The sequence below is a fragment of the Bufo bufo genome, chromosome 6 (assembly GCF_905171765.1).
Source record: "Bufo bufo chromosome 6, aBufBuf1.1, whole genome shotgun sequence".
NCBI classification, from domain to species: domain Eukaryota; kingdom Metazoa; phylum Chordata; class Amphibia; order Anura; family Bufonidae; genus Bufo; species Bufo bufo.
Window position 1 is genome coordinate 435,742,607 of NC_053394.1, and position 27,801 is coordinate 435,770,407.

At 51.4% G+C, this 27,801-nt stretch overlaps 2 protein-coding genes and 1 non-coding gene across 5 annotated transcripts; 2 read left to right on the forward strand and 1 right to left on the reverse strand.

Annotated features, from left to right (window-relative positions):
* Nucleotides 1–1,547: 1,547 nt before the first annotated feature.
* DDX5 (DEAD-box helicase 5) lies at nt 1,548–10,703 on the reverse strand. Its single transcript, XM_040437410.1, has 13 exons — nt 10,540–10,703; nt 6,445–6,604; nt 6,228–6,324; nt 6,012–6,145; nt 5,863–5,928; nt 5,612–5,753; nt 5,375–5,535; nt 5,113–5,285; nt 4,917–5,027; nt 3,910–3,971; nt 3,768–3,827; nt 2,443–2,661; nt 1,548–2,220 (listed from the first exon to the last, which is right to left on the reverse strand). The coding sequence occupies exons 1-13, from the start codon at nt 10,686–10,688 to the stop codon at nt 1,826–1,828; spliced, it is 1,929 nt and encodes a 642-aa protein (XP_040293344.1). The 5' UTR covers nt 10,689–10,703; the 3' UTR covers nt 1,548–1,825.
* A 392-nt stretch (nt 10,704–11,095) lies between these two features.
* LOC121006191 lies at nt 11,096–11,474 on the forward strand. The gene has a single exon (XR_005780056.1).
* Nucleotides 11,475–16,109: 4,635 nt separating this feature from the next.
* CEP95 (centrosomal protein 95) lies at nt 16,110–27,032 on the forward strand. Of its 3 annotated transcripts, none has more exons than XM_040437413.1 (21): nt 16,110–16,591; nt 16,688–16,816; nt 17,632–17,739; nt 17,816–17,929; nt 20,410–20,509; nt 20,586–20,692; nt 20,780–20,869; nt 20,977–21,186; nt 21,589–21,668; nt 22,693–22,856; nt 23,881–24,013; nt 24,085–24,199; nt 24,284–24,468; nt 24,670–24,762; nt 24,862–24,994; nt 25,071–25,240; nt 25,327–25,401; nt 25,608–25,760; nt 26,260–26,406; nt 26,483–26,554; nt 26,629–27,032. In XM_040437413.1, the coding sequence occupies exons 1-21, from the start codon at nt 16,477–16,479 to the stop codon at nt 26,803–26,805; spliced, it is 2,670 nt and encodes an 889-aa protein (XP_040293347.1). In that variant the 5' UTR covers nt 16,110–16,476; the 3' UTR covers nt 26,806–27,032. The 3 variants fall into 3 exon arrangements, with proteins under 3 accessions (XP_040293347.1, XP_040293346.1, XP_040293348.1); XM_040437412.1 differs by having other exon boundaries at nt 16,111–16,591; nt 20,407–20,509; XM_040437414.1 differs by having other exon boundaries at nt 16,112–16,500; nt 20,407–20,509.
* The last annotated feature ends 769 nt before the right edge of the window (nt 27,033–27,801 follow it).

Below are 27,801 nucleotides of genomic sequence, written 5' to 3' on the forward strand. Positions count from 1 at the left end.
CCAGGAGCCTCTGCTGCTTCTCTGCAGAACTGAGGCAGAGACCAGGTAAGGCAGACACTTGAGTCATGGATCTGCAGACAGATCTGTTCAGATAACACAACCAGCTGCATCCGTTCAGGATGGATCCATTTATATTATCTTTAACATCGCCAAGACGGATCCGTCTTAAACTCCATTGAAAGTCAATGGGGGGGGGGGGGGGCAGATCTGTTTTCTATTGTGCCAGTGAAACCGGATCCGTGCCCATTGACTTACATTGTGTCAGAAGGGATCCGTCCGTCTTGGCTGCAGGCAGCGTTTAGGTGTCGGCCTCCTGAGCAGAATGATCGGAGGCGAACTGATAAATTCTGAGCGGATCCTTTTCCATTCAGAATGGATTTAGGACAAAACGGATCCATTTTGGACCGCTGAGCCCTGAACGGATCTCACTAATGGAAACCAAGACGCCGGTGTGAAAGTAGCCTAAAGCGGCTTCAGGACCTTGACCATTTACATTACAGACAAAACCTACCGTAGACCGAAGATCCATCCATGTAACCTGTTCTCAGGTGGAGGGTTATGGCATGAGCCATGTTCGTGGCTGGCACCGCCCTACAGAACCTGACTTTAGCAGCGACTCCTTTCCTTTTTCACCCCAGATCAGATACGCGCTGTTCCAGGGCGGTGCGGTCGGCCCAGGACAGTGTGTGCGTCCGGACTTCAGACCGCACAACGTTTGAGTCAGATTGGATGAATGGTATCTAAGGGGATGTGATCTGTTTGGTGGGATATTTATATTAGCAGCCAAGGGGTCCTTTTACATGGGGTGAAATCTGGCCGATTAATGGGGGGGGTATGAAGTCTGTACGCCCCCAACAACCTGTCTGCAGATCGGTGCCACCTAAGCCTCGGGAGAAGACATGGCGGCAGTGAAGGCTTCATGTGAACGCTCCCTCATCCCTGATCGGCTTTAGATTAATCCATTCACCCTAAAGCACACAGCACCTGGAACATGTCCGCACCCCGAGCTTGGTGGATGATCTAATCCAGGAGTGTGGAGGAGACTAGCCCATGGTCTGAAGACTGGGCAGCGACCGTCCCTGGCACTGACAGAAGCCTTCTTTTCACATCTGACAGACGTGCCGAGCTTCAACCTTTTGACATCAAAAAATCTAAGCCACCAATCACGGAAGTGGAGGTCCATAGAACAGGACCAGCTCGGGCTATGCTTGTAGACCCCCACATGTCACGGCCCATATCAGTTTATGGTTTACTGTAGACTCAGGCCTCACCACCAGGTAAGAACGGCTGACTATAGGGAGGCCAAATCTGATATTACCTTACATAAATGGGGGGTCAGAGGGGCGACCTTCAGCTGTTCTTCAACTACAACTCCCATGCACTTATAAGGGTGCACTTTAAATAGATGAGCATGCTGGGAGTTGGGGTTTAGAACAGCTGGTACCCCCTGGCATAGCCAGTAGTAAAACATCCCGATACTGCAGTCCACCACGTGGTACCACCGCAGTTAACCCCTAGCAATGAGCGATTCAGCACAGGACACCAGGTTGAGTTGAATGGTCTTTATTGAGGGCCATGCGCTGCCCCCGTTACAGTACGTCAATCACTGTACATGGACGTGAGAACACTGGCCGCGTCTAGTACAAAAAAGAAACTAAAATGTCTTCAGGAATGTAGAGAAAACAGTCAACTTAAATAGTGAAAAGTGCACTACAGTCACTGGGGCAGGCGGCTGACCCCACCACACCCTGTCCTGACTTAAATAACCAAAGGAAAAAAAAATTATAAAATTAAAAGCAAAAATGGACACCGAGTGCGCTGCTCCTCACTGAGGGTAAGCCCCGGGCATGGTGTATCCTAGCATGGAAGGGGCGGCTGGAGTCACTGTGGCGGCTGCTGCTGGGTAGGTGTAAGCCTGCTGGGCCATCCCGTTCTGCATGGCTGCTGCGTACTGTTGGGTGGCGTCATAGCTGTTCTGGTAGGCGCCGTTCTGGCCGGGCCGCTGGTATGCTCCTTGGACTGCTCCCTGCATGGCTGCGCCGTAGCCGTTGCTGTAGGAGTTATTATACGACTGCGCTCCAAAGCCGTTCTGCTTGTTTCCAAAGTCCCTCTTAGCTCCGAACCCTCTGTTGTAATTCTCCCGATCCCCCCAACCCCGCTTGCCTGAAGAAAAGCGGTCACGACGGTCGTTCATTCCTCCTCTGCCGCCTCTAAAGCGTCCTGCAAAGGAAAAAAAACGAGAAAGTTAACACTGTCCTGTGAGCGCTGCTCCGAATTACACTGGCCAGGAGGTTGCAGCAGTATAATGGCTCATGTGACTGGTGTCGGATCACAAGTCAGAGGCGTCAGTGCCTTAAGACTAGTTGCTCGTCTGAATTACAAATGCAGCTCTGGAGGATTCCATGCTTTCCAGCCTCTGGTAGACCATGACCAGCGCCTTACCTCTGTCCTCCACCAGCTGGAGCAGCTTGGGGTTGATTGTCTGGTTGGCTTCGCGGAGCACAGCGATCAGATCGCCCACTTGTTTGGCATTGTTGGGGGTGAAGAAGGTATAGGCAGTGCCCGTGTTGGTACTGCGGGCCGTCCTCCCAATACGGTGGATATAATCCTCAGAGGAGTTAGGGTAGTCATAATTGATGACAAATTTCACATCTTCCACATCTGTAAAGTGTTGTAGTGTGGCAAACAGGAAGGAGCAAGCACACCACAACAGCCAGACCAGAAAGACAAGTTAGAGGGGGAACGACACCCGGCGAAGGGTGTGAGGGCTGAAAAGAAGAAACGTTACCAAAGAAAGTCGTGACAAACCTACAGTGCATCACCCGACACATCTTACCCGACTCCCCTACCAATATCAAGTGACATCTGACAGCTTCTCCGTGGCACGGCCACCAAACGTGGCAGTAGCCTCCTCATGTGCTGCGTCCGAGGACCCTGGAGAGAACTTCATGTGGTCCTCACACGCACACTAGAAGCCAATGCTTCTCTTGCCAAGACCCAACAACCACGACTCCACCCCCCCCCCCCCCCCCATGGTCTAGCAGTATGGGCGAGCTCGAGGATAGCAGACCAATGTTTCGGGTTGTTTTGTTCAGGGGTACACCCGTCTCGGCAAGAGGTTCCAAGAAGCCAGGGTTCACTTGAGAAATTTGTTGCCCTCAGGCAGGTCTCGACATGACGACTACGCTACAGGCGAGGGAGGATCGTGAAATCTCTGGAGTGCTGCTCCGCCTGCCCACATCTCTACCCACTCATGTGCCAGTACTCACCAATTTTTGTCTACAAAAGGCTCAGAACCAAGAAAGTCAAATACACCAAGGACACCCGCTCTCCCTGGCAAGTCTTGGCCGGCTCCTCGCTGAAACTCGCCTCATCTCAGGACAGATCACGAGTAACAGCGCTGAATGGCAAGCATGCAAAAGTGCGGGATGGCAGTGGGTGGGGTGTCAGTGACAGGTGGGGAAAGAATGGTTAAATACAGAGTCTGCCTTTTGAAGGTTACTGGCACACGATGTTCAGCATTTTTTTCCACCTCTACTCGACTAGGAGCAGCCAGCCGATTTATCCACTAGTCCTCCGTCCCCCTCGAGTCCTCGGATTGTCATGCCTAGCCATGCCATAGAGACCGCACCTTGGTGAAAAACAAAACTCAAGAGAATTGAAGAGGTTAAAGAAAGCAAAATAGACTTTCTTTAAAAATAAAGAACATTAACAGGAAAAAAAAAAATGGTACAAGATGTGCCCAGCAGGGGGGGCGCTATACTGACCTAGACCTCGGGATGCAACATCTGTGGCAATGAGGATGGGGGATTTGCCGTGTTTAAACTCTGGAGATACAAAGATGGAAGATCAGATCAACATAATAGAGACCACCATGAGAAAATCCAGGACATCAGAGCTGACACTCACCATTTAACACCCAGTCACGCTCCTGCTGGCTTTTGTCACCATGAATGCCCATAGCAGGCCACCTGCAACACAAGACACCAGCTAAAAACAAGCACCGCAAACTGGTCATTGTCCCAACTCCCCCACCCCAAGTGGAGTAAACGCAATCCCACATTATACTCCAGAGCTGCACTCACTATTCTGCTGGTGCAGTCACTGTGTACATACATTACTTATCCTGTACTGATCCTGAGTTACATCCTGTATTATACTCCAGAGCTGCACTCACTGTTCTGCTGGTGCAGTCACTGTGTACATACATTACTTATCCTGTACTGATCCTGAGTTACATCCTGTATTATACTCCAGAGCTGCACTCACTGTTCTGCTGGTGCAGTCACTGTGTACATACATTACTTATCCTGTACTGATCCTGAGTTACATCCTGTATTATACTCCAGAGCTGCACTCACTATTCTGCTGGTGCAGTCACTGTGTACATGCATTACTTATCCTGTACTGATCCTGAGTTACATCCTGTATTATACTCCAGAGCTGCACTCACTATTCTGTTGGTGCAGTCACTGTGCACATACATTACTTATCCTGTACTGATCCTGAGTTACATCCTGTATTATACTCCAGAGCTGCACTCACTATTCTGCTGGTGCAGTCACTGTGTACATACATTACTTATCCTGTACTGATCCTGAGTTACATCCTGTATTATACTCCAGAGCTGCACTCACTATTCTGTTGGTGCAGTCACTGTGCACATACATTACTTATCCTGTACTGATCCTGAGTTACATCCTGTATTATACTCCAGAGCTGCACTCACTATTCTGCTGGTGCAGTCACTGTGTACATACATTACTTATCCTGTACTGATCCTGACAAGCTTGCTGATGGTTTCCTATAACAAGTACAGCTCTGAATTATAGTAGTCAGCAATACCTGTACTGACAGTGACCAACCAGCAGGGATTTGCATGGAGCCCTATAAGATACAGCAGATGAACCACTTACCCGTCTCTCCGTAATCTGCGGGTCAGTTCATCACAGCGCCTCTTTGTCTCCACAAACACTATGGTCTTGTTCTCCTTCTCGCTCATGATTTCCTCCATCAGACGGACAAGCCTATGGAGAAGCAGCAGGTGAGTTCGGGATCAGGAATGGCAGTACTATACCTGGGCACTACAAGAAGCACATTGAGTTTACGTACTTGTCGTCCTTCTCGCCCTCGTTGCACACGTCCACTATCTGCAGGATGTTGTGGTTGGCACTCAGTTCCAGGGCACCAATGTTTATGTGAACATAGTCCTTTAAGAAGTCTTCTGCCAGCTGCCGCACCTCCTTTGGCCATGTGGCGCTCCACATCAGGGTCTGTCTGTCAGGCTGTGGATGGAGTGACGGGTTAGACCCACAGACTAGGCCCATCACTGGGTTAGACCCATCGACAGGACCAGCGGTAAACCTCTACTCACCCGGATCTGGTCAACAATCTTTCTGATCTGAGGCTCGAAGCCCATGTCAAGCATCCTGTCTGCCTCGTCCAGCACCAGGTAAGTGCACCTGTTCAGGTTGGTCTTTCCAGCTTCCAAAAAGTCAATGAGACGCCCAGGTGTCGCAATGCAAATCTCAACACCTGCAGAGAAGATTAGATGTAGTCACCCTGAAAATGCCCAGCACCTGGAACCAGCTAACCACCGTGCAGAACTCACCTCTCTCCAGGTCCCTCAGCTGGGGTCCCTTGGGTGCACCTCCATAGATACAGGTGGACTTCAGGCGGCACGCTCTGCCATATTCTGCTGCCACTTGCTGCACCTGCTGAGCCAATTCTCGGGTAGGTGCCAGCACCAGGAGCTGTAGGAGACAACAGTCGTGAATGTGCAGCAGGGGACGGCGCAGGTGCTGCAGTTATCTGCAGGATTTCAGCACCCCCACACCGGTGATACACCCCCCATATACTTACAATGGGTCCATCGCCTCTCTGAAGGAACGGCTGGTGGTTGATGTGGACAATCCCGGGAAGCAAGTACTGCGGATAAGAGCAGACAGTCAGCCATCACTGCGGGCCCCCCCAGAAGATCATATGACAAGAGGGGCCACACCAATACTTACAGAGAGAGTCTTCCCAGACCCTGTCATAGCAACGCCAACCATGTCCAACCCGCTCAGGGCCACCGGCCAGCCCTGGCTCTGGATGGGGGTGGGCTCAGTGAAGTTCTGCCGCTTCAGCGCCTCCATGATGGTGACTGTAGAAGAGAGGACAGTGAGCGGAGGAAATGGGGGTATGGGCAAGACACGGGGAGGGGGACTGAAGGAGAGGGGCCGCACCTGGGAAGCTGGCTTCATGGAACTGGAGGACAGGCTTGGGGCAGTTTTGGCCACGGACGGTGATCTCCTTACCCCTCCGGTACTGCTCAGAGTCTTGCTGCAAAGAGGAGACAAAACACCATGAAAAAAAACCCCCACACAGACGAGGGGGCCCCAGAGCAAGGGCGATGGAAGAGGGCCCCAGCAAGGCCGACAGTCAGGTCGGGGCTCAGCTTACCACAGTGCGGCATGCCACTTCAGGGGTCTCCTGGTAGAAGTTCTTCTCAAATTTTGGCAGCTGTTCCAGGTTCCATTTCTTTTTCACGAGTCGCTCTCCTGGGTTACCAAACTTTCCAGATGGTCCCCTGTTACCTCCAAAGCGGGGAGCACCACCAAATCTGAGGGGGAAAATAAAAATGTCAAGACACCAGTTATTTCTCAATACCTGCACTGAAACCAACAACCCCTCAGCTGTGGCACTCCTGCAGTCAAATGACCACCATATAGGTTTCAACTCACTGACAGCAAGCAGGGACCTTGAGTCGAGATCTGAATGTTTTCAGGCAGCAGCTGCGGCGAGTAACCAGAAACCATTACACCATAGATCAGAGAGTCCAGGAAACGCTCAAGACTTCCAGGAAACAGAACAAGCTGCACCCAGAGCGACAAGACCGCATTACACAACCGGGACTGAAGCCAGGTCTTAAAGGGCCGGTATCACCCACAGTGAGAAACCACTAACGGAGCAATTCTCCTGTCCTACAGTCATCCTAATGGCTGATAACAGGAGGCAATAGACTGTATTCTCCTGTCCTACAGTCATCCTCTCCCCTGAAATGGCTGATAACTGTAGGACAGGAGAATACAATCTATTGCCCCCTGTTATCAGCCATTTCAGAGGAGAGGATGACTGTAGGACAGGAGAATACAATCTATTGCCCCCTGTCATCCTCTCCCCTGAAATGGCTGATAACAGGAGGCAATAGACTGTATTCTCCTGTCCTACAGTCATCCTCTCCCCTGAAATGGCTGATAACAGGGGGCAATAGACTGTATTCTCCTGTCCTACAGTCATCCTCTCCCCTGAAATGGCTGATAACAGGGGGGCAATAGACGGTATTCTCCTGTCCTAACAGTATCCTCTCCCCTGAAATGGCTGATAACAGGGGGCAATAGACTGTATTTTCCTGTCCTACAGTCATCCTCTCCCTGAAATGGCTGATAACAGGGAGCAATAGACTGTATTATCCTGTCCTACAGTCATCCTCTCCCCTGAAATGGCTGATAACAGGGAGCAATAGACTGTATTATCCTGTCCTACAGTCATCCTCTCCTCTGAAATGGCTGATAACAGGGGGCAATAGACTGTATTCTCCTGTCCTACAGTCATCCTCTCCCCTGAAATGGCTGATAACAGGGGACAATAGACTGTATTCTCCTGTCCTACAGTCATCCTCTCCCCTGAAATGGCTGATAACAGGAAGCAATAGACTGTATTCTCCTGTCCTACAGTCATCCTCTCCCCTGAAATGGCTGATAACAGGGAGCAATAGACTGTATTCTCCTGTCCTATAGTCATCCTCTCCCCTGAAATGGCTGATAACAGGGGGCAATAGACTGTATTCTCCTGTCCTACAGTCATCCTCTCCCCTGAAATGGCTGATAACAGGGGGCAATAGACTGTATTCTCCTGTCCTACAGTCATCCTCTCCCCTGAAATGGCTGATAACAGGGAGCAATAGACTGTATTCTCCTGTCCTACAGTCATCCTCTCCCCTGAAATGGCTGATAACAGGGAGCAATAGACTGTATTCTCCTGTCCTACAGTCATCCTCTTCCCTGAAATGGCTGATAACAGGGGGCAATAGATTGTATTCTCCTGTCCTACAGTCATCCTCTCCCCTGAAATGGCTGATAACAGGAGGCAATAGACTGTAATCTCCTGTCCTACAGTCATCCTCTCCCCTGAAATGGCTGATAACAGGGGGGCAATAGATTGTATTTTCCTGTCCTACAGTCATCCTCTCCCCTGAAATGGCTGATAACAGGGAGCAATAGACTGTATTCTCCTGTCCTACAGTCATCCTCTCCCCTGAAATGGCTGATAACAGGGGCAATAGACTGTATTCTCCTGTCCTACAGTCATCCTCTCCCCTGAAATGGCTGATAACAGGGGGCAATAGACTGTATTCTCCTGTCCTACAGTCATCCTCTCCCCTGAAATGGCTGATAACAGGGGGGCAATAGACTGTATTCTCCTGTCCTACAGTCATCCTCTCCCCTGAAATGGCTGATAACAGGGGGCAATAGACTGTATTCTCCTGTCCTACAGTCATCCTCTCCCCTGAAATGGCTGATAACAGGGGCAATAGACTGTATTCTCCTGTCCTACAGTCATCCTCTCCCCTGAAATGGCTGATAACAGGGGGCAATAGATTGTATTCTCCTGTCCTACAGTCATCCTCTCCCCTGAAATGGCTGATAACAGGGGGCAATAGACTGTATTCTCCTGTCCTACAGTCACCCTCTCCCCTGAAATGGCTTATAACAGGGGGCAATAGACTGTATTCTCCTGTCCTACAGTCATCCTCTCCCCTGAAATGGCTGATAACAGGGGGCAATAGACTATTCTCCTGTCCTACAGTCATCCTCTCCCCTGAAATGGCTGATAACAGGGGCAATAGACTGTATTCTCCTGTCCTACAGTCATCCTCTCCAGGCTGCAGTCACTGATAATGGAGTACAGTAATGACAGTGACCTTCTCTAATGCCAGTATACTATGGGCAGGGAAGAGTTAACCCACATGACTCATATCGTGAACACCGCGCGGTGACGCCATCTTGTCCACATGACGCCGGCTGTGACTCATGTAATTAGGCAGAAGCCACCGTTGGCTACAAGGAAAGTTTCATTTCCTATCTGCACTTTCTGCTTGTTGACAGTGAATAGAATCCCTGTCTTAATACTCTACAGATCTGACAAATGATTTGTTACAACATATCACAGGCGATAAAATCCCACCCCCAGCTCTATTACATCATATACGGTAAAGTACCAGTATATTCCAGTAGTTACCTCCTCCAGATACACCCCCGGTAGACACTGATAATTCCCGCCCGTATATAGCCCCAGCTCTATTACATGATTTACGGTAAAGCAGTATATTCCAGTAATTACCTCCTCTATATACCCCCAGCTCTATTACATCATATACGGTAAAGCGGTATATTCCAGTAATTTACCTCCTCTATATACCCCAGCTCTATTACATCATACAGTAAATCGGTATATTCCAGTAATTACCTCTTCTATATACCCCCAGCTCTATTACATCATATACGGTAAAGCGGTATATTCCAGTAATTACCTCCTCTATATACCCCCAGCTCTATTACATCATATACGGTAAAGCTGTATATTCCAGTAATTACCTCCTCTATATACCCCAGCTCTATTACATCATACAGTAAATCGGTATATTCCAGTAATTACCTCTTCTATATACCCCCAGCTCTATTACATCATATACGGTAAAGCGGTATATTCCAGTAATTACCTCCTCTATATACCCCCAGCTCTATTACATCATATACGGTAAAGCGGTATATTCCAGTAATTACCTCTCTATATACCCCCCAGCTCTATTACATCATATACGGTAAAGCGGTATATTCCAGTAATTACCTCCTCTATATACCCCCAGCTCTATTACATAATATACGGTAAAGTACCAGTATATTCCAGTAATTACCTCTATATACTCCCAGCTCTATTACATAATATACGGTAATGTAACAGTATATTCCAGTAGTTCCCTCTAGACACCGATGATTCCCGCTCTATTACATGATACACGGTAGCAGTATATTGTAGTAGTCACCTCCTCCATATACCCCCGGTAGACACATAATTCCCGCCCGTATAAGCCCCGGCTCTATTACATGATTTACGGTAGCTGACGCACCAGCGGTCTCCTCACTCACAGAGGCAGTATACATATCACCGGCAGAGGGCGCTGCGGCGGTCAGATCCCGGCAGGCCGCTCAGGACCGCATGTGTCGCACCTCCCCCATCTTCACCCGACGCCATCTTGTGAGGAAACAAAGAGCCGGCATTTTGTTTCGCCGCCATCCCCGCAAGGTGGAGCCTCCTCCGCCTTGTCACAGGGTACGGTACCGCAGCGAAAGAAACCGCATCGCCCGCTAAAAATCTACAGCTAATGCCCAAAACACACACATCACTGCGAAAACGCCCTAACGAACATACAACGCGCCCGTCCGCCGGGTCACAAGACTCGTAGCCGAAACACTGCGCTCCCGGTCGATGACTTACCCTCTGTCGCGGCCTCTGTCGTTAAACCCAGGCATGTCTGTGCTGTTACACGGAGTACGTCTAGTCCGGGAGTCACGAGGTGCGTTGAGATGTTCACTCTGCGGATGCCGGTTATAAAGAGAAAGAAAGCCGGCACGACACGCCCACATGAAGCAACTGTCCAGTGACGTCACGTATCCCTCCGCCGCCTCAGTAGGCTTGACCCCGCCCCTGTCGCCATATTGTTTATGGGCAGAGGCCTTCTGCGACAACTCAAATAAACTAAAAACAAAATGTAGCTACTCGTGCCGTAAATCTGAAGCGCCTTCTGAGGAGACGGAGACGGTCAAGGCGGGGAAAATGCGCTGCGAGCGGAGGAACGGTGCCCTTCACAAAGATGGCGGAGAAGACCCTCGCCGTAGCCATGTGGGCGGGGCGACGGAAGCGGGTTTAAAAAGGGCGGGCGGAAGGAAACTCGAACGAGACTGAGTGTGAGAGAGAATGTGTGCGCGTAAGTAAGAGAGAAAGAGCGTGTGTATGAGAGAGTGAGCGTGTGTGTATGAATGAGAGAGAGTGAGCGTGTGTGTGAGAGAGAGACCGTGTGTATGAGAGAGACCGTGTGTGTGTATGAGAGAGAGACCGTGTGTGTATGAGAGAGTGAGCGTGTGTGTATGAGAGAGTGAGCGTGTGTGTATGAGAGAGAGACCGTGTGTGAATGAGACTGTCGGTGTGTTCGAGTCCTTTTCTACTACATACACATTGATCTTATTTGATCGCCCGGGTGTTGGCGCCTGCGCCCGTGGTGACATGAGAATACCCCTCTGGCTATGCCCCCTGGTTGTGGGGCTGTGTGCCCGGAGACTGCCTCTACAGGCCGCCGCTGTGGAAGTGATGAATTGATCAGATATACTAAACTGCGTCAGCGGTTTATGAGTATACAGGCGATTCTGATCCGCTGGCGGCGGCGCTCCCCACGGCATGCGATGGCGGTGTGCACCCTTCCCAAAATCCCTTTAATCTGGTCGTAAAGAGATCAAGTCTGTAAAATGCTTAATAAACTCTGCGCCGTCTGATCAACGGGTGTAAGGCTACTTTCACACTAGCGTTCGGAGCGGATCCCTCTGATGTTTCATCAGACGGATCCGCTCCGATAATGCAGACGTTCGCATCCGTTCAGAACGGATCCGTCTGCATTAAAACTTAGAAAATTTTCTAAGTGTGAAAGTTGTCTGAGCGGATCCGTTCAGACTTTACATTGAAAGTCAATGGAGAACGGATCCGCTTGAAGATTGAGCCATATGGTGTCATCTTCAAGCGGATCCGTCCCCATTGACTTACATTGTAAGTCTGGACGGATCCGCTCGCCTCCGCACGGACAGGCTGCAAGTAGCGTTCAGGTGTCCGCTCACTGAGCGCTGGCAGGCGGATGCATTCTCAGTGAATCCGCCTCCATAGAGAATGCATTGGGGCCGGACGGATGCGTTCGGGGCCGCGCACGAGCGGACACCCGAACGCTAGTGTGAAAGTGGACTAAAGCCCGTCCCCGGTGGATTGTCGCGCCCCCTGGTGTCACCGGTCCCGTACTGTTGCAGCCTGTACTGCGCCGTCTGAATACCCATGTAGAGGGAGGAATGATCCTTGGGAGATCACAGCAGATCGGTGACCCCCCTCCCCCACGGTTACCCTGCATGCCCATGACGCGGGGGAGGGTCACCCTGTACACACCGACGTGCAGCCTGCGGATCCACTCTGCAGTACAGGGCATGTACCACATAACGGTTAAGTGCACCATCTCCACTTATTGCACCGTGGCTTCCCCGGTGAACCGGCCACAGAGAGGAGCCCCCCTTTTATTAGAGGGGGTGCACTTACCTGTTATTAGGTACATGTGTATGTAGGGGGGGGGGCTTCTGTCTGGTGACGCCCCCATGGTGTCTGGACCGTATGTGGGATGATAATTCACGAGTTGTTTATGCCGTGGGTTTAACCCTCTGTAATGCAAAGCGCAAAATCCGTGGCAAATTTAAAGACTTCTGACGCAAATTGCGCCCCGTGAATAGTCCCGGCAGGACCGCGTCTGATGGTGCCGGGACGCTCGCGCTCTAAGACAGGGGCGGCGGATGCTTCTCCGCCAGTCCTGCAGCCGTCCGATAATCAGAAAATCCTGAAATCTTCCTCTATAAACATGGCAGCCGCGTGCTTCGCCCCCCTCCGTACACACGTGTAGGATCAGTGTTGGGCTACACGCACACGGTGCAGATAAACCGCAGCGTCACACAAACACTGGGATCTGACGAGTCTCATGTACGCTTTGCGTGTTCTTTCCGTGTAGCGCGGGTGACGCACAAAAATATAGCGTCTAAAAGTAAGAAAAAAAAGTCCCTGAAATGGTGGAAAAGTCACAACACCGCTTCACATGAAAGACCCGGTACAGTGGAGGGATCTCCCACAGCAACCAATCACAGAGCAGCTTACATCGCCCACTGCAGATGCTACATTTAAAGCTGCGCTCTGATTGGCTGCTGCAGCACTTCCTGTCACCTCTTGTTCTGGGGGCTGCAGGAGCGATACTCTGCAGACCTGTAGATGACTGTGGGGCCCGGGTGACATTCACATGGAAATCAGGGGCGTCGTGTACAAGAGGACAACAGCAGGGAGCGGGCGCAGCCAAAATATATACCCCCCCCCCCCCATTATAATAAGAAAGGGAGGAGGGGAGACTGAAACAGGAACTATACCTGATGGCCGTGTATCTAATCCTGTCCTGTGCGATACTGTCTGCTGAGCTGTGTATCTAATCCTATCCTGTGTGATACTGTCTGCTGAGCTGTGTATCTAATCCTATCCTGTGTGATACTGTCTGCTGAGCTGTGTATCTAATCCTACCCTGTGTGATACTGTCTGCTGAGCAGTGTATCTAATCCTATCCTGTGTGATACTGTCTGCTGAGCTGAGTATCTAATCCTATCCTGTGTGATACAGTCTGCTGAGCTGTGTATCTAATCCTATCCTGTGTGATACTGTCTGCTGAGCTGTGTATCTAATCCTATCCTGTGTGATACTGTCTGCTAAGCTGTGTATCTAATCCTCTCCTGTGTGATACTGTCTGCTGAGCTGTGTATCTAATCCTCTCCTGTGTGATACTGTCTGCTGAGCTATGTATCTAATCCTCTCCTGTGTGATACTGTCTGCTGAGCTGTGTATCTAATCCTACCCTGTGTGATACTGTCTGCTGAGCTGTGTATCTAATCCTCTCCTGTGTGATACTGTCTGCTGAGCTGTGTATCTAATCCTACCCTGTGTGATACTGTCTGCTGAGCAGTGTATCTAATCCTATCCTGTGTGATACTGTCTGCTGAGCTGAGTATCTAATCCTATCCTGTGTGATACAGTCTGCTGAGCTGTGTATCTAATCCTATCCTGTGTGATACTGTCTGCTGAGCTGTGTATCTAATCCTCCCCTGTGTGATACTGTCTGCTGAGCTGTGTATCTAATCCTATCCTGTGTGATACTGTCTGCTGAGCTGTGTATCTAATCCTATCCTGTGTGATGCTGTCTGCTGAGCTGTGTATCTAATCCTCTCCTGTGTGATACTGTCTGCTGAGCTGTGTATCTAATCCTATCCTGTGTGATACTGTCTGCTGAGCTGTGTATCTAATCCTATCCTGTGTGATACTGTCTGCTGAGCTGTGTATCTAATCCTATCCTGTGTGATACTGTCTGCTGAGCTGTGTATCTAATCCTATCCTGTGTGATACTGTCTGCTGAGCTGTGTATCTAATCCTATCCTGTGTGATACTGTCTGCTGAGCTGTGTATCTAATCCTCTCCTGTGTGATACTGTCTGCTGAGCTGTGTATCTAATCCTATCCTGTGTGATACTGTCTGCTGAGCTGTGTATCTAATCCTATCCTGTGTGATACAGCCTGCTGAGCTGTGTATCTAATCCTCTCCTGTGTGATACTGTCTGCTGGGCTGTGTATCTAATCCCATCCTGTGTGATACTGTCTGCTGAGCTGTGTATCTACTCCTATCCTGTGTGATACTGTCTGCTGAGCTGTGTATCTAATCCTATCCTGTGTGATACTGTCTGCTGAGCTGTGTATCTAATCCTATCCTGTGTGATACTGTCTGCTGAGCTGTGTATCTAATCCTATCCTGTGTGATACTGTCTGCTGAGCTGTGTATCTAATCCTATCCTGTGTGATACTGTCTGCTGAGCTGTGTATCTAATCCTATCCTGTGTGATACTGTCTGCTGAGCTGTGTATCTAATCCTATCCTGTGTGATACTGTCTGCTGAGCTGTGTATCTAATCCTCTCCTGTGTGATACTGTCTGCTGAGCTGTGTATCTAATCCTATCCTGTGTGATACTGTCTGCTCAGCTGTGTATCTAATCCTATCCTGTGTGATACTGTCTGCTGGGCTGTGTATCTAATCCTGCCCTGTGTGATACTGTCTGCTGGGCTGTGTATCTAATCCTATCCTGTGTGATACTGTCTGCTGAGCTATGTATCTAATCCTATCCTGTATGATACTGTCTGCTGAGCTGTGTATCTAATCCTATCCTGTGTGATAGTCTGCTGAGCTGTGTATCTAATCCTCTCCTGTGTGATACAGTCTGCTGAGCTGTGTATCTAATCCTCTCCTGTGTGATACTGTCTGCTGAGCTGTGTATCTAATCCTATCCTGTGTGATACAGTCTGCTGAGCTGTGTATCTAATCCTATCCTGTGTGATACTGTCTGCTGAGCTGTGTATCTAATCCTATCCCGTGTGATACTGTCTGCTGGGCTGTGTATCTAATCCTATCCTGTGTGATACTGTCTGCTGAGCTGTGTATCTAATCCTCTCCTGTGTGATACTGTCTGCTGAGCTGTGTATCTAATCCTCTCCTGTGTGATACGGTCTTCTGAGCCCTGTATCTAATCCTATCCTGTGTGATACTGCCTGCTGAGCTGTGTATCTAATCCTATCCTGTGTGATACTGTCTGCTGAGCTGTGTATCTAATCCTATCCTATGTGATACTGTCTGCTGAGCTGTGTATCTAATCCTATCCTGTTGGATAGTGTCTGCTGAGCTGTGTATCTAATCCCATCATGTGTGATACTGTCTGCTGAGCTGTGTATCTAATCCTATCCTGTGTGATACTGTGTGCTGAGCTGTGTATCTAATCCTATCCTGTGTGATACTGTCTGCTGAGCTGTGTATCTAATCCTATCCTGTGTGATACTGTCTGCTGAGCTGTGTATCTAATCCTATCCTGTGTGATACTGTCTGCTGAGCTGTGTATCTAATCCTACCCTGTGTGATACTGTCTGCTGAGCTGTGTATCTAATCCTATCCTGTGTGATACAGTCTGCTGAGCTGTGTATCTAATCCTATCCTGTGTGATACAGTCTGCTGAGCTGTGTATCTAATCCTATCCTGTGTGATACTGCCTGCTGAGCTGTGTATCTAATCCTCTCCTGTGGTCTTCTGAGCCCTGTATCTAATCCTGTGTGATACGTGTACCCAGTGACCCAGCAGTACATGTGCTGTAGCTGACTGTGAACAGTATGGCGCCTCCGCTCTCACCTCACGTCTATTATAACAGCAGGCTACAGCCCAGGCCTTATATAAGATACATCCCCTGTCACCATAGCAACAGGAGCGGTTTCTTACGTAACCATATGCCGAAATCTTTCAATTCCGGCCCCGCCCCAAACCAGCTCTCTAGGAAGTGACGTCGTTGCCGGGACTACATCACGGCGGAGGTATACAGTCAGGTGCGGTATTCTCTTCTTTTCCCGTTTATCATTTTCCTCCACGGTTCCGGTGGGTCTCCCGGTTCTCAGTGCGGGGTCCAAATCTTAATTTTCTAATTGAAATTACACCCGGTTTAAACGGGAAAATGACGTCATATCCGGAAGCAACAGCCGGTCCGAGGCGACCAATCAGAGAGCACTGGCGGTTTAAATGCCCTGCACTGCTGTGTGTGGGGTAAGTAAGCGTCAGGGCCGGGGTAACGAGAGGCCGATCCCCCCGAGCAGGGGCAGCGCAGCCATGGGCACGGTGGGCACCGCGGAGACGGGTCAGTAGCGCTCAGTATTACATAACTGCCCCGGTGGTCGCCATGTTGGGGCATTTTCTGCCATGTTTGATGCTGGTCTCCCCTTCCCCTACACAGACTGGGTGACTGTCGCCCACAACCTGCTGAGGAGATGCCACATCACCCTGCCTGTCAGCGACCTGTCCCAGTGCGACGCCCGATTCTTCATCACCCTGTACGAAGCCATTCTGGGGGAAAGAGTGCCAGGTACCGAAATGTGTGTGTGCCCCCCCCCCTTCGAGATCAGAGACCGGACCCCCAGGGATTATACCGACTGTGTCATCCCCTGATCAGAGACCGGACCCCCGGGATTATACCGAGCCGTGTCACCCCCTGATCAGAGACCGGACCCCCGGGATTATACCGACTGTGTCCTCCCCTGATCAGAGACCGGACCCCCAGGGATTATACCGAGCCGTGTCACCCCCTGATCAGAGACCGGACCCCCGGGATTATACCGAGTCGTGTCACCCCCTGATCAGAGACAGGACCCCCAGGGATTATACCGAGCCGTGTCACCCCCCGATTAGAGACCAGACCCCCAGGGATTATACCGAGCCGTGTCACCCCCCGATTAGAGACCAGACCCCCAGGGATTATACCGAGCCGTGTCACCCCCCGATCAGAGACCGGACCCCCAGGGATTATACCGAGCCGTGTCACCCCCTGATCAGAGACCGGACCCCCAGGGATTATACCGAGCCGTGTCACCCCCTGATCAGAGACCGGACCCCCAGGGATTATACCGAGCCGTGTCACCCCCGCCGGGTCATAGATGGGGACCCTGGGGATTGTACCGAGCTGTTGGCCCTGTCATCTCGTAACCGCCTGGTTTATAGATAGGGATTTTACCAAACCGGCGGCCATGTCATCCCCCTGCATCCCCCCGGGACCTTGTTAGAGACCCCCAGGAATTGTACACGGCCGGTCCCCATGTCACCTGTAACCCCTCGGGTCATAGATGGAGACCCCCTGGGATTGTGTATGTGACTGGCGGCCATGTCACCTCAATATTTCCGCAGATTTTATTGCTGATTCTCGTACACAAGAGGATGACGCCCATAATATGCAATCTGTGATCGACTCGCTTGCCTTGGACTATCTGCAGGTCAGCCTGTCCCATATAACAGGTAAGCCCCGCCCCTCATACGAGACCTCCTTGTCTTTTCCTGGGGTCACCTCCCACCTCAACGATTCCTTCCGCAGGTGAGAACATTGTCCGAGGAGACCCCGAGTCCATCAGGAACCTCTTGGAGATATTCGATGGATTGCTGGAGTATCTGACCGAGCAGATCAGCGAGGCGTCCTCCCAGAACGAAGGTAGGAGGCTCTGCAACACCTCCTGTCACTGCGTGGCATTGCAGCAACTGAAGGGTTAAAAAGGTGGCTGTTCACCCCCCAAAGCATGTGATCAGCCTCACTGCCAAGCAGAATAGTGAGTGCAGCTCTGGAGTATAATACAGGATGTAACTCAGGATCAGTACAGGATAAGTAATGTATGTACACAGTGACTGCACCAGCAGAATAGTGAGTGCAGCTCTGGAGTATAATACAGGATGTAACTCAGGATCAGTACAGGATAAGTAATGTATGTGCACAGTGACTGCACCAGCAGAATAGTGAGTGCAGCTCTGGAGTATAATACAGGATGTAACTGAGGATCAGTACAGGATAAGTAATGTAATGTATGTACACAGTGACTACACCAGCAGAATAGTGAGTGCAGCTCTGGGGTATAATACAGGATGTAACTCAGGATCAGTACAGGATAAGTAATGTATGTACACAGTGACTGCACCAGCAGAATAGTGAGTGCAGCTCTGGAGTATAATACAGGATGTAACTCAGGATCAGTACAGGATAAGTAATGTATGTGCACAGTGACTGCACCAGCAGAATAGTGAGTGCAGCTCTGGAGTATAATACAGGATGTAACTGAGGATCAGTACAGGATAAGTAATGTATGTACACAGTGACTGCACCAGCAGAATAGTGAGTGCAGCTCTGGAGAATAATACAGGATGTAACTCCGGATCATTACAGGATAAGTAATGTATGTACACAGTGACTGCACCAGCAGAACAGTGAGTGCAGCTCTGGAGTATAATACAGGATGTAACTCAGGATCAGTACAGGATAAGTAATGTATGTACACAGTGACTGCACCAGCAGAATAGTGAGTGCAGCTCTGGAGTATAATACAGGATGTAACTCAGGATAAGTAATGTATGTACACAGTGACTGCACCAGCAGAATAGTAAGTGCAGCTCTGGAGTATAATACAGGATGTAACTCTGGATCAGTACAGGATAAGTAATGTATGTACACAGTGACTGCACCAGCAGAATAGTGAGTGCAGCTCTGGAGTATAATACAGGATGTAACTCTGGATCAGTACAGGATAAGTAATGTATGTACACAGTGACTGCACCAGCAGAATAGTGAGTGCAGCTCTGCAGTATAATACAGGATGTAACTCAGGGTCAGTACAGGATAAGTAATGTATGTACACAGTGACTGCACCAGCAGAATAGTGAGTGCAGCTCTGGAGTATAATACAGGATGTAACTCAGGATCAGTACAGGATAAGTAATGTATGTACACAGTGACTGCACCAGCAGAATAGTGAGCGCAGCTCTGGAGGATAATACAGGATGTAACTCAGGGTCAGTACAGGATAAGTAATGTATGTACACAGTGACTGCACCAGCAGAATAGTGAGTGCAGCTCTGGAGTATAATACAGGATGTAACTCAGGATCAGTACAGGATAAGTAATGTATGTGCACAGTGACTGCACCAGCAGAATAGTGAGTGCAGCTCTGGAGTATAATACAGGATGTAACTCAGGATCAGTACAGGATAAGTAATGTATGTACACAGTGACTGCACCAGCAGAATAGTGAGTGCAGCTCTGGAGTATAATACAGGATGTAACTCTGGATCAGTACAGGATAAGTAATGTATGTACACAGTGACTGCACCAGCAGAATAGTGAGTGCAGCTCTGCAGTATAATACAGGATGTAACTCAGGGTCAGTACAGGATAAGTAATGTATGTACACAGTGACTGCACCAGCAGAATAGTGAGTGCAGCTCTGGAGTATAATACAGGATGTAACTCAGGATCAGTACAGGATAAGTAATGTATGTACACAGTGACTGCACCAGCAGAATAGTGAGCGCAGCTCTGGAGGATAATACAGGATGTAACTCAGGGTCAGTACAGGATAAGTAATGTATGTACACAGTGACTGCACCAGCAGAATAGTGAGTGCAGCTCTGGAGTATAATACAGGATGTAACTCAGGATCAGTACAGGATAAGTAATGTATGTACACAGTGACTGCACCAGCAGAATAGTGAGTGCAGCTCTGGAGTATAATACAGGATGTAACTCAGGATCAGTACAGGATAAGTAATGTACGTACACAGTGACTGCACCAGCAGAATAGTGAGTGCAGCTCTGGAGTATAATACAGGATGTAACTCAGGATCAGTACAGGATAAGTAATGTATGTACACAGTGACTCCACCAGCAGAATAGTGAGTGCAGCTCTGGAGTATAATACAGGATGTAACTCAGGATCAGTACAGGATAAGTAATGTATGTACACAGTGACTCCACCAGCAGAATAGTGAGTGCAGCTCTGGAGTATAATACAGGATGTAACTCAGGATCAGTACAGGATAAGTAATGTATGTACACAGTGACTCCACCAGCAGAATAGTGAGTGCAGCTCTGGAGGATAATACAGTATGACATGGATCTTCTCAATCTTTTCATATATTTTCCAGAAGATTTAGAATATAGAGATTCTCATCTGAGGGGACTACTTGTGGAGGTTCAGCGGGATCTTAAGGATCTCCCTCCATCTTTGAGGAGGCCTCCATCTCTAGGGTAAGGCACGAGCTGCAGCTTCTGTGAGTCTCCAGATGGCGCCGCAGACATCCCTGATCACATGACTCCTCCGCAGGTCTCTTTCCTCCGACCTCCATCCACCTTCCTGGGGTGCGGACGGCTCTGAGTCTACGACAGAACTGATCCGTCTGGGGGACACGGCGCTCACCTTCACACTGAGAGGTGACTGGAGAAGGGGAGTGGGCGGTCAGCGGCTGCCTGGGGTCTTAAGAGGGTCCTAATGACATGTGTTTTACCCTGTAATGTCAGGTGTGAATGTGGAGACCCTGAGGGAGCGGTCACTGACCCCCCGGCCGGCCGCTGTGGATAGTCACGTTTCTGCCCTCACAGGGGGTGGCGGTAAGTGATGTACTGCAATACACCTGGTGCTCCACAGGAGGGCGCTGTGTTGAGACGTTCCTGCAGTTCTACACTAGGGGGCGCTCAGTAAAAACCTTTATTTCCAGGAAGCCTTGTTCTAAATGGACACTCTGTAGATGAGGGGCCGGCCGCCATTCCTCTAAAGCCCCCATATCAGCCCAAGGACAGTCGGCGGCGTCCTGTGAGCCGAGACGTCCAGGTGTCGCTGAGCAGCGCTGCCCTCGGCAGTCCGGTGAAGAGCAAGGAGCGTCCTGATGGCAGCACGACTCCGGCTGAGCCCAGTGCCACCCATGGAGGTACCACATGCATCAAGTCTTCTACTCCAGTCACATCCAAAGCTACATACTTGTTTGTTGTTGTTATATAATCTCTTCAGGTCAGATCCAGAGTCGCCTCGTCCACCTCAGAGCTGCACTTACAGTTCTGCCAGATGCTTCCTTCAACCCATCGGTGACAGACTCCCCCCTGTAGCAGAGTTCCCATAATGCGTTGCACTGGGGGGGGTTGGGCAGAATAAAATACTCCATGATATAGCGGGTGATGTATTCCCACATGTCAGATCCTCCAGCCTGAGAGCTAGCCGCAAACCAGCAGAACGGTGAATGCAGCTTTGGATGTGACTAGAGTGGAAGTCTTGTGACAGCCTTCACCCAGTAACCCATCGTATTTTATATATAGATATTTTTTACTTCTTTCAGATTTCATCCATGAGATCAGTCAGGGGTCAAAACCACGGAGATCACCGGAGCGGCAGCCCCCAAAGGAAGCGCCACGTGAGGTCAGTAGTGCAGCCTGAGAGGAGGGGGCGGGGCTGCAGCAGTAGTGCAGCCTGAGAGGAGGGGGCGGGGCTGCAGCAGTAGTGCAGCCTGAGAGGAGGGGGCGGGGCTGCAGCAGTAGTGCAGGCTGAGAGGAGGGGGCGGGGCTGCAGCACTAGTGCAGGCTGAGAGGAGGGGGCGGGGCTGCAGCACTAGTGCAGGCTGAGAGGAGGGGGCGGGGCTGCAGCACTAGTGCAGGCTGAGAGGAGGGGGCGGGGCTGCAGCACTAGTGCAGGCTGAGAGGAGGGGGCGGGGCTGCAGCAGTAGTGCAGGCTGAGAGGAGGGGGCGGGGCTGCAGCAGTAGTGCAGGCTGAGAGGAGGGGGCGGGGCTGCAGCAGTAGTGCAGGCTGAGAGGAGGGGGCGGGGCTGCAGCAGTAGTGCAGGCTGAGAGGAGGGGGCGGGGCTGCAGCAGTAGTGCAGGCTGAGAGGAGGGGGCGGGGCTGCAGCACTAGTGCAGGCTGAGAGGAGGGGGCGGGGCTGCAGCAGTAGTGCAGGCTGAGAGGAGGGGGCGGGGCTGCAGCAGTAGTAGTGCAGGCTGAGAGGAGGGGGCGGGGCTGCAGCAGTAGTGCAGGCTGAGAGGAGGGGGCGGGGCTGCAGCAGTAGTGCAGGCTGAGAGGAGGGGGCGGGGCTGCAGCAGTAGTGCAGGCTGAGAGGAGGGGGCGGGGCTGCAGCAGTAGTGCAGGCTGAGAGGAGGGGGCGGGGCTGCAGCAGTAGTGCAGGCTGAGAGGAGGGGGCGGGGCTGCAGCAGTAGTGCAGGCTGAGAGGAGGGGGCGGGGCTGCAGCAGTAGTGCAGGCTGAGAGGAGGGGGCGGGGCTGCAGCAGTAGTGCAGGCTGAGAGGAGGGGGCGGGGCTGCAGCAGTAGTGCAGGCTGAGAGGAGGGGGCGGGGCTGCAGCAGTAGTGCAGGCTGAGAGGAGGGGGCGGGGCTGCAGCAGTAGTGCAGGCTCATGTAGGTTGGGGAATAGCGGCCACTTTTCTCTGGTTTTCAGGTGCACCATCCACAGAAGAAAGTCGCTTTCCGCACTCAGCCGGATGTGAGGCTGATGACGCAGCAGAGCTCACTGGGCGACAGGACGGCGACCTCGGAGAGAGACACCACTGTACAGACAGAAGACGAGCGGCGCCCAGAAGACCTACAGTATTCACTGCTGAGGTGAGCGGCAAAACTAGGATGGTGCCCCATTACACTGTATCGTATAACCAGTACACAGCGTGCCGTAACCAGTACACTATCCTATAACCAGTACACAGCGCGCCGTAACCAGTACCCTGTATCTTATAACCAGTACACAGCGTGCCGTAACCAGTACCCTGTACCTTATAACCAGTACACAGCGTGCCGTAACCAGTACCCTGTATCTTATAACCAGTACACAGCGTGCCGTAACCAGTACACTATCCTATAACCAGTACACAGCGTGCCGTAACCAGTACAGTATCCTATAACCAGTACACAGCGTGCCGTAACCAGTACACTATCCTATAACCAGTACACAGCGTGCCGTAACCAGTACCCTGTATCTTATAACCAGTACACAGCGTGCCGTAACCAGTACCCTGTATCTTATAACCAGTACACAGCGTGCCGTAACCAGTACACTATCCTATAACCAGTACACTATCCTATAACCAGTACACAGCGTGCTGTAACCAGTACACTATCCTATAACCAGTACCCTGTATCGTATAACCAGTACACAGCGTGCCGTAACCAGTACACAGCGTGCCGTAACCAGTACACAGCGTGCCGTAACCAGTACACAGCGTGCCGTAACCAGTACACTATCCTATAACCAGTACACAGCGTGCTGTAACCAGTACACTATCCTATAACCAGTACCCTGTATCGTATAACCAGTACACAGCGTGCCGTAACCAGTACACAGCGTGCCGTAACCAGTACACAGCGTGCCGTAACCAGTACACAGCGTGCCGTAACCAGTACACAGCGTGCCGTAACCAGTACACAGCGTGCCGTAACCAGTACACTATCCTACAACCAGTACACTATCCTACAACCAGTACACAGCGTGCCGTAACCAGTACAGGCTCTGCTGAGATGAGCACATGGCACTCGAGAACCAGTAAACACCAGTATGTCCCTTACCCATCATGCATCGCTTGCAGTATGCTGTGGGGTGACCCTGGGTCAGTAACGCCCCCTTGTGATTCCGCAGCTCGCGGACCCCGGAGCCCCTCCCCCTGGCAGACGAGCCGCTGTCTGTTCAGAGAGCCCGGAACAGAGTGTCGGAGCTGGAGCTGCAGGAGATGTCGGAGAAGCTGTCCCGCCGGCTGGATGAGCTGGACCAGGTGAGGCCAGTCCTGCGCAGAGCGCCCCCGTGTGGTGCCGTCCTGTCACTTACCCTGTGTCCTAACCACAGATGCTGAAGAAGGCGCTGGGGGGACAGACCAGGACCGGCGAGCTGAAGGAGGACGACAAGCTCTCGCAGCACAGCGACAGCATCATGGAGATCCGCAGGAAGAAGCGGCTGCACGGTAATAACCTGACTGCCAGCAGGGGGCAGTATCTGTACGGCACTGAGAGACCACCTTCTAACCTGCTGTCCCTCCTCCCTGCAGAGTCGCTGCACACAAAGCCCCCCGGTGCCCGGCCGCGCTCCCTCTCCTCCTCCCCGCTGCCGCCTCCTCGCCAGTCGCTCTCTGCACAGTTTGAGGACGCTCTAAACAAGGACGCCCGAGGAGAGATGGCGAAGATCCGGAGGGACGTGCAGAAGGAGCTGGATCTGGAGAGGCTCAAGTCTCGGGTATGTAGTCTAAGCTCCTCCCCTTGGCGTTTACGCCTCTGTCTACGCATTGGGTTCCTGCTGTTTATACACAAGTAAAGCTGCAGTGTAAAGCATGGGATGCAGAGTGAGGTAGTTAAACAGTGGATCACAAGGCCTGTGCAGCATGCCCCTTTATTCCCAGTCTTATCTGTATTGCCCCCCTTCTCTCTCGGACCACAGCTGCTGCAGCACGCCTACCAGGACGAATTAAAGGCCTTCGAAGAAACAGAGAAACAGAAATTGGCGAAGCTAAAGGACGCGTTACGGGATGATGTGAGTAATTGTCCGGACGATTCAGTGTGGAAGCGTAGTACCGCTTCTGTCCAGACCCCGCGGTGGCGCTGTGGACACTTCATTTGCTTCTTTCTGCAGGAACAAGAATGTAAAGAAAATCTCATCAAGGCGCCTCCGAAAAAGTCTCACCCAGAGAGGGTGTATTCTGGGAGCCAGGCGCGGCCGCCCCGCAAGCCCTGGGCCCCCAACCTGCGCAAGCCCGCCAACCGAAGTAAGTGCTGGTGCTGACGGGCGGTCAGGGAGGCTGCCGCTCAATCGGCCGTATATTGTTCATTTCCTTCTTGCAGTGAAGATCAAGGAGAACGACTTGTTGCCGCTTCTGCTGGAGGAATTCCCGCACCTTCAGATCTCGCAGCAGACGCTGCGCTCCATGTGGAAGGGGCAGCTGGCGCAGGTGGAGCAACTCGCCAGGTCTGGCCAGGAAGACGAGCGGAGCGAGCGCCAACTGCAGACAGAGGTGAGGCTCCCGAAGTCTGCACCTGATCGGGGAGGAAGAGGGCGTCTTGGAGGGGGCATTAACCCTTTATACATGTCGCCCTGCAGGTGGAGGAAGCCCACAAGAAGCACGACCTCCTGGTCGCGCTCATCCATAGGGAGCAGGAGCACAACCAGCGGCTGGTCAGTGGTGGGGCGGGACTATGAGCGCGGCGATCCCTACATGCGGTCTTATATTCTCTGGAAGATGTCTGCATTCCTGCTCACAGAGCTGAGGGCTTGTTACAGCGTAGGCCCATCCCCTGGGAGCTGATACATTGTAACAAACCTTCACCTGTGCGGGCAGAAGAGGTCAGGCAGCTTCTCAGCCTTCATTTCCATCACCACAGAAAGACTTCAAGGATCGGATCCGTCTCCAGAAGTCGGCCCAGAACCGAACGCGGGAGACGCGGCAGCAGGTGGCGCGAGCAAAGCGATACTACGACGACTACCACGTGCAGCTCCGCGCCAAACTCATGAGGGCAAGGACCAAAGAGGAGAGGGTGAGTGGAGCATTTCCTCACCAAGGTCTGTGCTTGCTGTCAGTGAATTGTAACATTCCGGTTTTCATTCTGAGGCTGATGACTTAAAGGGTATTCCTTCCTTAGGCTTCATTCACACGGTCCGGGAGATATCGGACTGGCGCACGGCGTCATTGGTTGCTATGAGGCCGTCACTCGTATGATCCAACCAATGACTCCGTGCGGGGAAGAGCTCAGACTCGCCCCATCCCCAACCGACCACTCTTCAGGGGGGGGCGCAGAGCTAAATCGGCTGACCCTATTCCCCCACCCCCAATAATCCTAAAGTGATGACCTGTCCCAGTGATAGGCCAGTACGTTCCCACAGCTGAGTAGTTGTCACAGTTGCATCCAGACTGACACATTGTGACAAGTCCTCAGCCGTGTGAACAGGACAAGCTTTTCAGTGCACTACACGGATACATTGCAGCAGCCCCGCAGCTGTGTGATGTCAGTGTCCGGTTCTTGCCTCCTGCTCCAGGTCGTTAAGAAGCTCTTTGAGGAGGGGCTGGAGCTGCAGAAGCAGCGGCTGCGGGAGATGCGTTCTTACGCCAAAGAGCAGCGCGAGGAGCAGAGGAAGAGGCACAAAGATGAGCTCGAGTCCATGGAGAACTACTACAAGGATCAGGTAGGTGACCGCCATCCTCAGCCCACATTGCTGACACTACTACCCCCACTATCTAATCGCCTTTCCTCTATGGTAGTTCTCCATGCTGGCCGAAGCCGTGGGCAGAGACAGGCAGGAGATCCAAGAGAGGGAGAAGTCGCAGTCCAAGGTGAGTGTCTCTTTAATTCCCTCCCCTCCATTCTAGTCCTGACCCCCAATAACCAGCGCCCCCTTCCCCCCTAGACGCTACACAAGATAAAGCGAGAGCTGCGAGCAAAGATGGAGAAGGAGATCCAAGAGCTGCAGGAGATGATCCTCCAGACGGACGAGGACGCCTTCTTCAGGGAGCTGGAGGCCGAGGGGCTGAAGAGGAGGCTGCAGATGGCGTCCTTCCAGTACAGCAAGAGCCACTGCCTGTGATACCCAGCACGGCCACCAGAGGGCAGGAACCCTGCACTGATGGGGCTGGACACACTCTGTGCTGCTGTGCCACATCCTGCTCATACTGTAAGAGACTGCAGGTGTCCGGACGGCTTCTTTAGGGCTCATTCACATGACCGGTCCGCAAAACACTGATGGCGCCCGTGTACCTTCCGCAATTTGCGCAGCAGGAGGCCTATTAAAGAAATGCCTGTTCTTGTCTGCAAAACAGACAAGAATAGGACAGGACTCAAAAAATTTTGCGAGGCCATGGAACGGAGCAACGGAGAGTGCTGTCCGCATCTTTTGCGGACCCGTTGAAATGAATGGTTCCATATACGGAACACAAAATATGTTCGTCTGAATGAGCCCTTACTGTGTAGGTCAGGGCGTCTGCAACCTCTGGCATTCCAGCTGTTTTGAAACTACAACTCCCAGCATGCACACTTGCTTGGCTGTTGTTTGAACTCCCACCGAAGTGAATGGTGCATGCTGGGAGTTGTAGTTTCACAACAGCTGGAGTGCCAGAGGGTGCTGACCCCTGGTGTAGGTTGTACAGATTGCACCCTCCGGACTCCTCTTTTGCCGTGCCTTACCCCCTCCCCCGGAATGACGTGTGCCTTTCCAGATAATTTATTGAGGTTTTTAATTAATTTATTTAATTTTTTGGAATGAAAAGTAAAAAATTATGAATTTTTTGTTTGAGTTCCTTGATTAATCCTCAGCAGGGGCCGTCTGGGTAATCCGCCTCTCACCTCGCCAATCCTAGAAATGTCCAGTGCCCTGGATTATTGGAATAGGAGGGGCAGAGAGCTGACCAATCAGCGATGTCTGCTCTCTCCCCCATGCTTTACACTGCATCTCTGCATGGTCAGATGAGTTGCAGAGTATGAACTCATGTTTACATCATGACTGGAAAGGGGGGGGGGGGCAGGAGCTTATCCTATACTCTAGTCCCATCTAAAGCTACATTCACAGTAGCTCCCACTTCACTGC

Bases quoted from the DNA above. Each gene is read 5' to 3' on its own strand.
- CEP95 (XM_040437412.1), top strand. From the start codon at position 16,477: ATGCCCTGCACTGCTGTGTGTGGGGTAAGTAAGCGTCAGGGCCGGGGT. The intron at 20,870-20,976 runs GTAAGTGATGTA...CTTTATTTCCAG, and splicing joins TGCCCTCACAGGGGGTGGCG to GAAGCCTTGTTCTAAATGGA. The intron at 24,995-25,070 runs GTAAGTGCTGGT...TCCTTCTTGCAG, and splicing joins GCGCAAGCCCGCCAACCGAA to TGAAGATCAAGGAGAACGAC.
- DDX5 (XM_040437410.1), bottom strand. From the start codon at position 10,688: ATGTGGGCGTGTCGTGCCGGCTTTCTTTCTCTTTATAACCGGCATCCG. The intron at 5,754-5,862 runs GTAAGTATATGG...TGTCTCCTACAG, and splicing joins AGAGAGGCGATGGACCCATT to CTCCTGGTGCTGGCACCTAC. The intron at 2,662-3,767 runs GTCAGTATAGCG...AACACTTTACAG, and splicing joins TGTTGCATCCCGAGGTCTAG to ATGTGGAAGATGTGAAATTT.